The sequence below is a fragment of the Amblyomma mixtum genome, chromosome 1 (genome assembly GCF_055824585.1).
Source record: "Amblyomma mixtum isolate Tamu chromosome 1, ASM5582458v1, whole genome shotgun sequence".
In the NCBI taxonomy this organism is placed as follows: Eukaryota; Metazoa; Arthropoda; class Arachnida; order Ixodida; family Ixodidae; genus Amblyomma; species Amblyomma mixtum.
Genome location: NC_143012.1, coordinates 35,472,201 through 35,482,301, shown reverse-complemented (window position 1 = coordinate 35,482,301; position 10,101 = coordinate 35,472,201). Strand labels below are relative to the sequence as shown.

At 43.4% G+C, this 10,101-nt stretch overlaps 1 protein-coding gene across 1 annotated transcript; it reads right to left on the bottom strand.

Annotated features, from left to right (window-relative positions):
• Nucleotides 1-68: 68 nt before the first annotated feature.
• Nucleotides 69-9,565, bottom strand: beta4GalT7 (beta-1,4-galactosyltransferase 7). The gene is made up of 2 exons (XM_089547473.1): nt 9,082-9,565; nt 69-8,267 (listed from the first exon to the last, which is right to left on the bottom strand). Exons 1-2 carry the CDS (start codon nt 9,346-9,348, stop codon nt 7,671-7,673), a joined length of 864 nt encoding a protein of 287 aa, XP_089403599.1. The 5' UTR covers nt 9,349-9,565; the 3' UTR covers nt 69-7,670.
• Between the last annotated feature and the right edge of the window lie 536 nt (nt 9,566-10,101).

The following is a 10,101-nucleotide window of genomic DNA, read 5'->3' as shown; positions in this document are numbered from 1 at the left end:
CCATCATACCTGCAGCGGGGCTTCCACATTCAGCAACAATGACATGCATGTTGAAACAATAAACAACCTTTCAAGAGCCAGCGGATACATCTTTATGGCACGTATCTGGCCTCACAAAAGCACTTCAAAAATGCACACAGGCAAAAAACAGCATGGCACGGCATCAATATATCCAGACGAGGGAATATACGAATGTAAACAGAACCACCTTTTTACAAGCATGCGCACAAAACCAAAAGAGTTGTGCACAAAACCTATATGGTTTGTGCTGTGCGGTTTCTACTGCAGCTAAGAAACTTAGCTTTGCTGTGACAAAAATCAGTCCGGCCAAGTCTGTACTGTGCTGAAGAAGATGACACTGTATACAGGAACACTTTTGCTTCGAACAGCAAACACCGCAAAATTGAAACCACCCTGCATAACCACCTTAGTCACAAATACAGATTTGCAAACTCTTTGTGGAAAGGATAACGTGGATGAGTGAGTAGAGGCTGAGCTGTAAAGCAATCGAATCTGTGTCCACTGTGACAGGCAAGTTTGCCATAAGGAATCCCACAATAATATCGTGCAGAACTAGTGGTACCGAGTATGCTGTATTTTCAGGTATACAAGTGACTTTTTTCTGCAAACTGTGCCCCTGTAGAAACTGCCCATTTTTTCTTTTTAGTTTTTTTGCTTAACATCATGTGCACAACCATTTCACACTTTGCATGAGATGCAGATGACCGCCACAGAAAGGCATGCTTGCTTAAGAATATCTCGTGTCTGTGTTACCTTGTGCATTTATCTTTGTGATATCTTAAGCGTGTGCCTTTCTGTGCTCTGCACACTAACCTTTGTCACAATTAGGAAAAAAAAGCTAGATAATGCCCCCAACTTCTACATTTACATTTAGATCAGAACGTTGTAGAAGCCATACCAACAAAAGCTTGGGGTAAAGACTGCAACTTGTAGACCTGATGATATGGCAGTCTCTGCTGCATGAGCAGAGACAACACGCAACAACACACATGAGCAACATATAAACTGAGCAACTCAATTCAGAAGTTGCAGCGCAAAAAGGCACTGACAATGTTGCACAAGTTTTTTTCATACTCCTGTCGCCCTGCAACAACATGTGTATTGTTCAGCAGTGCTCACGAGATGTTCTCTTGAGCATAAAACTTCCCAGCAAGAATACAGCAACATGGCTACAAACTACAAGAAGTTTTGACAAAAGAAATGCCTTATGCCACTGTACAACACTTAACATATTAAAGAGCTGTGACTAATGACATGTCCTGGAAACAGAAGCTTTGATCATACCAGTTATGAAACTCTGCTATGAAATCGGGCTATTCCCTGTGGCCACTTGACAGAGGAAAATGAGGAAAATAGATGGTGGTGCCATCTGGGAGCTGGGCATCCTAATACTGGTGACACCCTTCAACTTTTGGTTTGTCCACCACATTAGCATTACAAGCAGTGCTCAGTAGTTCATCTAAAAACCACAGGTGGTGGGACAGTCTGCTAACCTTTGAATTTTGGACCAATAGGAGTGCCAGATTCTGACACAGAGAGTCTATGGGTAATTTCTATAATCAAAAAGCTCTATCAGAAACTGTATGTAAAAGGAATCAATCGGACAAACAGAAGCCTATGTGGCCAGCCACTTGTGAATGCTCATTTTCATGCAGTTGATTAGAGATATCAAGCATGGGAGATACACATACAGCACCTGCTTACTGCACCAAGTAGACTGACAGACATAAAAACTAAACCTAACTGTGACAGAGCAGCAATTCTTATGGCTTCCATTGGCAGGCTTATAAAAGATGAGTGAATGCATATGTCTACACACAGCTTACAGTGTTAAAAGCCAGCTCTTATTGGGTTGCTGCCTTTGAAGTATTGACAAAAGATGCTTGTGCAAGCGAAACGCATCGACAGTGCAAGTAGATAAATGAAGTGCGCCATAAGACAGGTGCTAATACTCAGTAGCTGTATCATCCAGGCACTTGCAAATCTTGGAAGGAGTGAGGGGTGAAAGGAGATATTACACAAACTGTTCAGGAAGTTTGTGGTCTCCTGGATCAGTGCAGTGCACATGCTTGTCACAAGACGTACAAAAGAAAAGGCTTGCATGAAACTGTTAACGACCAACTACACCCCAGTGATTTGATCAGGACCAGTATTTCCAGCACAAAAGGTAGAAAGACGGAGGAACAAGTGATTCACGATAATGGTCTGAACTATATGAAGTTCGAGATATCTGAACCTTACATACATATCTGCACTTTACAGCAAGACATACACACGCAGACATAAACAACGGCACATGATAAAGCCAATTCTCGGGTCTCTGTGTATGCAAGCCTAACTGGAATTGTATGTGAAGGGCCTGAAAAATGCAGTTAGCTTCATGACCTATGCATGCTTCTGCGTAGTAGTGGTGGTATTATAGTGGTAAGGGCAGTAATAATAGCAGTAACAAACTTTCTAACAATTTCTATAAAGGGTACCTTTAGGTAGCCTCCTCGGTTGTGCACCTAGTAAGGGATGTAGCGAAAAATGTACCTACTGTCGAGTGCTTGAACAAAGCATGTGAATTTCAAACAAGAGTCAAGTGTTTCACACTGCCCTACAAAGAACTGTATAAGAAGGATGCCATGGAAAGTAAACAGACTGAATTTGATTGTACAATGCAGTAGCTGCAGTGTTTCAGCATTCAGAACAGCCTTATTTAGACTATTTAAGCAGCACTGTACACTGTAAACATGAATATGCCCATATGGGCGTAATAAGGGAGTAAACTATCTTCTAGCATATTTCTTTGTATAAAAGGGAGAGCACAGAATACACCTTACTCCTTTTTTACTCCTTTCCATTTAGAGTGTAGGCTGGTCTGCAATTATGGCATTATTCTGGTGCTCTGACATTGTATCCACCCTGTATTCTATGCATTCGTCGTATTATAAACATCTTCTCCTGCAAGTCTTCTCATGAGTTATTTGCTTTTTGCCGCAATGTTGGAGGGAGTAAAGAAATGTACATATTAACTAAAAATGATGTTTACATAATTGTTCCCAGTTGCCCATAAATGTGCCCTAAATCTGACGTGAACATTTTCTGACAAGAAAAGGAGGGAGGGTGTGTAGCACTCTTGTCGTAGCGAACATAACGATCATTTCTGCAGCAACTGCACAATGCCCCCACAGATGTCACTGTGATAAACTTTACGGTACAGTGTAAAGCCTCACAGTTTTTTTGTTGATGACGCTGTCCTCGCAAACATTATCTAAGTTGTAATGTGGACGTTAAATCTGATAAACAGCACAAACGTTAACTGGCTCTGAAATTCAGAGAAGGAAGAGCAAGTCAACCAAAATTCTGAACATGTTAGAATTAGCTGGAAGTGCCAATCATCAGAGTTAAAATTAACGCGAGCCAACTGTAAATCACGTACGCAACAATGAATACTGCACTGAGAATTTTCAGTGTAGGTCAGTCAGCTTGCTTGAACAAGCACATAAAAAAAACAAAAACACCTGTCACACTATACACCCCTTGGATATTGCACACACACACATTCGCTCATGTCCACAGTAACGTCAGTCAGGAGGCAAGAAGAACAGCACGAAAACTGGAAAAGAACTTCGGAAACACACACACACATTTGCATATGAATGGCACAGGCACATGCAGCTTCTGGCGTTTCCCACTTTTCAGCACAAGAAGCAACCTTCCCAAATTGCAACACTTCACAAGGAACAGACCTCTGGCGTGACCCTCAGAAACAATAGAAGCGTTGTCTGCTAGAGAAAAAAGAGCTGCATGACCACTTTTTTATTTTCACACCTGTCACCTGTAGCACGGTAAACGGCACGAGGCCAGATGGCACTTGTTTCGACAAAAATGGACGACGGCAAATACCTAGCAGGCCCTTCCCTATTCACCAAAAGTAATGAAAACATGCTTGGCTAAGCCAGAACATAAAATGAAACAAATGCAAAAAAAAAAGCCTGTCCCACTGCAGAGCTCATCAAAAGAAGATTTCAATCTCCTGGTGGCTCTGAACACAAAGAGTGTATTGTTCACTTCGCAAAAGATCGCTATGCGATATCCACGATACCAGTGTTGCGGAAATGTAAGCTTGTTCACTGAAACATAACGACCACTGTGAACCATGTTTGTAAACAAAACTTCATACTAAACCACTTTTCAAATGTATCCCCATGCTTTCAAATATAGCAATCAGTAAATCTCTCAAACTACCTGCTTTGTCAAACAGCTAGGCTTCTTTTCATAAGGGTGACATAGGCTCGGATCAGTAACTTTTTTTTTCAAGTTAGGCTTGCATCAAGCAAAATACTTTTCATGCAAATGCACAGATTTTTTTTTTTTGAATACAAGTGCTCATACAATCTTTTCCCATCAGAGCCTCGTGCTTTGTTTTACGAGACTACCTGGTCTACTAATTGCTCACAGCCATATCTGCAGTGTTTTTTACCAAGAGTCAGACGTTGGACTAGGTCTACAAAAAAATTCTTATCCTACAGTTTTCGCAGTTAAAAGTATTTTTTTGATAATTACATGAAATACTAGTTAAAAGTCTTTTTTTGATAATTACATGAAATACTATGTCCACAGGGCTCAAGCAATTATCTTTGATCATTGCATCAACTCATTCAACATATGTAGCTTCCACCATTTGCTCCCTTGAAATGCAAGCAAGTCTACCTCCCCTGCATCTTTTTCAGCAACTCTGACACTCCTAATAAAAAGATCTCAGCTGAAGACCTCTTCTCACTCCCAACCCTGCTTCATTTGAAAACTTTCTGGCATGCATGTCTGCCTGCAGATAGCACAATATGCTTCATTGAAAGGAAGTCGCATTTTTTCAGCTTCACAAGGCTGCTTCGCCTGGAACCCCCAAAATGGCCAGCACGCGAAAACAACGAACCCACTTCCAAATAAGACCAGCTCTTTGCTTTTAGTCTTTCGATTAAAACTGAATCCTCAAAACTCGACTAGACAGAGCATAAGTGATGCTTGGCAGCAACACGTGATCAGTTCTTACAGTGAAATGACCAATGAAAGACGAAGCAAGGCTCTACGAATGCTAGCAGTGACTATCAACTAAGCCCTTATCCTGAAAGGTGCTTTTTTTTTGCTCCAGCAATAGCAGTATGTGAGGATTTCTCCGCAATAAAAGATGTCGTCGTATGTTGTCCAAAAAGTAAGTACTCTCATGGAGATGGAGGGTGGGGAAAATATCGCTATATCTGTGCTTGAGAGGGTAAAAGGGTGGGAAAGGCTCTCAACTTTCATTCCTGTTCCACCCTGCTTTTCAACCAATGTTCAATCTTCCCTCAATGACACCACTGAGACATCCTCACTGCAAGAGGCAATTACTGCGACTTAACCTAATTTTCATCAAGAACCCGTTACTACTACTACTATTACTAGCTTTATTTTCTTTGTTGCTGATGCTAAATGCACGATTAATTGATTGTGTTAGCTCTGTATTTCATGCATAGGCGTTCACATTAAAAAAAGAAATGCGAATTCATCGTCACTACAAGTGCCTATCTATCCATTCGTCGTCTTTCATAGGTCATTCACAGAAGAAGTCATCAACTCATCATACTTTCTCAGTATTAACCAAAAGTGTTGAGGTTTTGACACAGGCTTAACAAAGCAGATGTGCAGGCCAGCTCATGTCAGCATAACATGTCACACCACATTAAAATGAGGGAAATGACAAAACAGCAACAGCATAAGAATTCCTGTTTTCAACTCTCTCCGCATCCCTTTTGCAAGCTTTAAAACCGACACACAACTCAACTCTTGCCAGCGTCTTGAAGCATAGATTAATGTTTGAACACAAGTTGACCAATCATATTCCACGTGATAAATCCTGCAAATTCTGATATCACTTAACGGCTTTGTTCAGAAATTTTATTCCTAATGAGTTGTTCGATTTCAGCACACGCTCAACGCACCTCCAACTAACAATTTTGAGGAGCTGCAGACTTTGCTGACAAAGCACCTAAAATTCAAGCCACAGGAGGCAACCCTGCGATGTATTTTTTACACCTGCATTAAGAGATGATGTTAAAAACGAGGCTCGATAAAGCATTGCATCAGGTATGTCAGCCTTTCAAGTCTCCTTCAACTGTGACTGCAACTATCGCTATTAAATTATGCCTCCCTCAAGCTGCAAAGAAAGCTACTCAAAACATAAAGCAAAAAATTGTTATGCTCTTCATATGCAGAAAGCAAATTTCTGAATATGGCTGCAATGATCAGAAGAAAAGTAGCTGAATTAACATCAGGGACCCTGCATCTTCTTGTGACAAGTTTAGAGACTACACAAAATCTGCAAACTTTTTCAAACTACGAATAGGAATGCCGTACGAAGCCTGTGTGTAGAGCATTAAAGAATTAATCAGGTATGATCAACTAAAAAATGGTACAAATAACACAAAATTAAGCGAATGAGTGTTCACTTATCTTTCATATGCTAAGCATGCACTCCAGTCACTGAATTAACAGCTGAGAGCATAAGCTAGCATGCATGCTTTACACAAGATAATGAACGTTTTCATTTGAGCGCATCTAAACTGTGAACTTAGGACTAGCAGTTGCAGTGCAAGTTATAGCCTCGTGTGCAACAATTGAAGTGCTATTACTGAAATCCAGTAATCAAGCAGTAAAGCTCAGAAAATTCGTTCCGCGGCGATGGTGTCAACACCATATGACACCATGCACCACAGTTCATTTTGATGCTACCATGCACACTCTTGCCAGCAGGCTAACGAATAAACGAGGAATTGCCACGTGCAGCCATTCAGCATTGAGCCTTCCAGTATTTAACTGGTAATGTTAAAAACAAATTCCACAAAGACAATCGCAACATTTCATGAGCTAACACATCTGTGAAAGGGAGCAGTTCACCTTACAGAAAAAATGCACTGCCCTCTGGGGATTTTACTGACAGTGTCAGGCACAGACAAGAACTGGACAAAGTTCCACCCAGTTCAAACGACGCGTCTCTAACCCTATTTGTAAAATTTATAATTACAAAGAGGCAGGACATTAATCGAGACTCCACACATAAACAAAACATTAAAAGACATGGCACCTTAGTGAACTGTGAAACCACTCCACGCACAGCAGCAAATTGCAACCATCCTGCATATAGAACCAAGAAGAACTCTGTCGCACTCAGTGGAACTTCCGTTGCTGAACAGCGAGCATTAAGCACAGGAGAGTGTGCTGCTGGTCTAATTGGAGCACTGTCAGAAAAAGAAGACAGTGCTCACACACAGGATGAAAGCAACGAAGAAAACACACACAAAGCGAGAGAGCATAGTTCAGGACTTCCTTCATAGTTTGTCTTTAGCACTTTGCTTTTCTGCTTTTTTTTTCCTTCTTTTAACTGACTAACCATAAAGAAAGTTACTCTCAACTATCAGTAAGCATTCTCTCTGCGCTTTGTCTTCTTCTATGCCTGCACCTGCCTTTTCTTCTTGGTTAAGCACAAATGTGGTGCTCCACCAGGAAATATCAGCACAGTATGCACCTGCCATGCACCTGCCACACACACCTGCCAAGAGCACATACAAGCACTGCTTCACTTGGCGATTACAGTACAGAGAGATCCCTCACAAACGTAGCACTTTCCATCAAGTCACGGGCAATTCACACCAAGGAGTGTCGGTGTGGTTGCAGAACAGTCGAACATCAAGCACATCCACGGGCGCCCCATCAACTCTTAGCTTGTGCCTTGCCTCAACGCGATACTTTATGTTACCGAGGCCAGTCCGACGATCTCTGCGCCGATTTTCCCGCCTCTGCTGCGCTGTTCGTGCTGTGTCCCTTGGTCGCCGTCGGCGATCATGTAGGTGTCGGAATGTGTCCTTCGTGCCCGTCGTAATGCCAACAGGCCGTGTGACGTTGAGCCCAGCCTCGCGGATGCGTGCATAAAACTCGTCGTCTTCGAGGCCCCAACCCCAGTAGCGGTTCGAGATGCCATTCAACTGGCGGAAGCGGGCTGTGCTCAGCAGAAGAATGCCGCCGACAAAAGTTGGGTAGTGGTAGCGTGGATGCAAGCCCGGTGCAGCAAGATGGTGCGGGCCACCACCAGGGGGAAACGCGTAGCTGAGCTGAGGGTTCAGTGGCAGCAGGTCGACATCGTGCATGGCAATGTAGTCGCAGTCCGCCTCGCTTTCAAGAAAGCCGGCGTTGATGAGCGAACCACGGTTGAAGCGCAGCGTGTCGATCTGCAAGATATTAAAAAAGTCAAAGGTCGTACACTGCAACTGATTACTTCCATGTTAGTTAAAAAAAGCAGACACACTATTTTTACAACTGTTTCTAAAGCCCACTTGATAGCCATTTTCTGTGAGAGCTCCTTGCAGCAAATTACACATTGCAAACAAGCACACTCAGCGTGGTCACATCCACCCTTTCAACTTTTACAACACATTTTATTTCCTTGGACAACAGCCAAGGGTCAATGACATATAATCAGTAATAACTGAGCTCTTAACTGATGTCTTTCCTCTACAGCAAACAGCTAGACTGAAACCACATGAGATAAAGCTGGTATCGATGACTAGTTTATAAACTCGCGGATTACACTGTAGCAGTCACAGTTCAGCACTTCTTCACTTTTTCGGACAACAGATACCTTTCATAAGGTCGACGCGAACTTAAATCGTCAGGTGGTAGCTCGGCAAGCAGGATGTAAAACCGAAAGTTCGCGAGTGACAACAGTCGCAGTATCGGGCTTTCTGTCAAAACGCGACTCCTTCGAGATAGCAACCAATCGACGAGAAACATGATAATAAGCTCTAACACGTGTACAACAAACAAAAAAAAAGTTTTGTCTTGAGATGTGACAAAACGTATCATAAGTCATCAAACCCAACCAGACAGGCAATTCTGTCGAAACGTTTAGTTTTCAAAGAAACATGCGACGTGAAAGCAGGGGCGCAGGGGTTACATTTGCAAGCTTTTAAACTTTGCCACCACAAACGTTTTTGAAGTAATGAGTGCCGGGCGGCAACTGTCGCGAGATACGTAGCCACATACCTGGTTTACCACGACCAGTCGGTGCCGAACACCTTGCCTGCGAAGAAAGCGGTGCAGATGCGGCGCCAGTCGCAAGAGCTCATCGAAGCGATCGCGGAACGGGATGATCACTGCTAGCCGGTGCCCTTCTCCAAGATCGTAGTCGTCGTCTTCGTCGTCGGCGTTGCAGCCCGTCGGCGACCGAAGCACCAGCGTGAACGACACGAGCAGCGTGCAGAGCAGGCCGCACAACAGCAGCGCGAGAAGCGTGCGCCGTCCGTGCACCATCGTGGAGGCTCGCCGACCGACACAGCGGTGCGGCGCACTGCCTTCGTCCCAGCGCCGTTGTCATGCGGCCTCTCGCATGCATAGGACGTGTGCGTCGTGCCGATCGACACCTGGCAACCGCCGCAACATTGCGGTATTTTTCTCGTTTCAGTTCCGAGTGTCGTCTTATTACTCGAATGACATGTCCACCACCGCACAGAAAGCTTGAAATCTTAAGTTGTTCGCCATGGTTTATCCGTGTGATTACTTTTTACTTACTGCCGCTGCTAATATTGTGGCGCTGTAAGCATCAGCGTGCATTTTTTTCTTCTTTTTTATTATTATGGATTCTGCTGACTGCCGTTCTGTTTCTGGAACCAAACGCCAGTAGGTCATAGCTAAAATTTTTTCTTGCGATCGAGCTTGGAGGAAGGAAAATATTCCATGCGATCGAGTATCCGCATAGTGCCCATCTGACATGGTCGTGTAAGAAGGGACGGATTTTTAAGGCTCAAGCTGATTGCATGTTGTTCGCTGTGCATCTCAGAACAAGGTGCAGCGAGCAACTAAAAAAAAATAAAAGAACAACGGGTGAAGGGGAGAAGTTGGAGAGACGATGCGCCCCACAACAGGCCGATTCTAGCAGGTGTCACTCAGGCCGCTTCAATGGACGTCGCTGCCACGGGGAGGGGCGTAGAACCGAAAAAAAGTACGCACAATATAACGTCATGCTAGTAGCTGCAGCGTAAAACCACGATTTGTTGGTGGCATGGA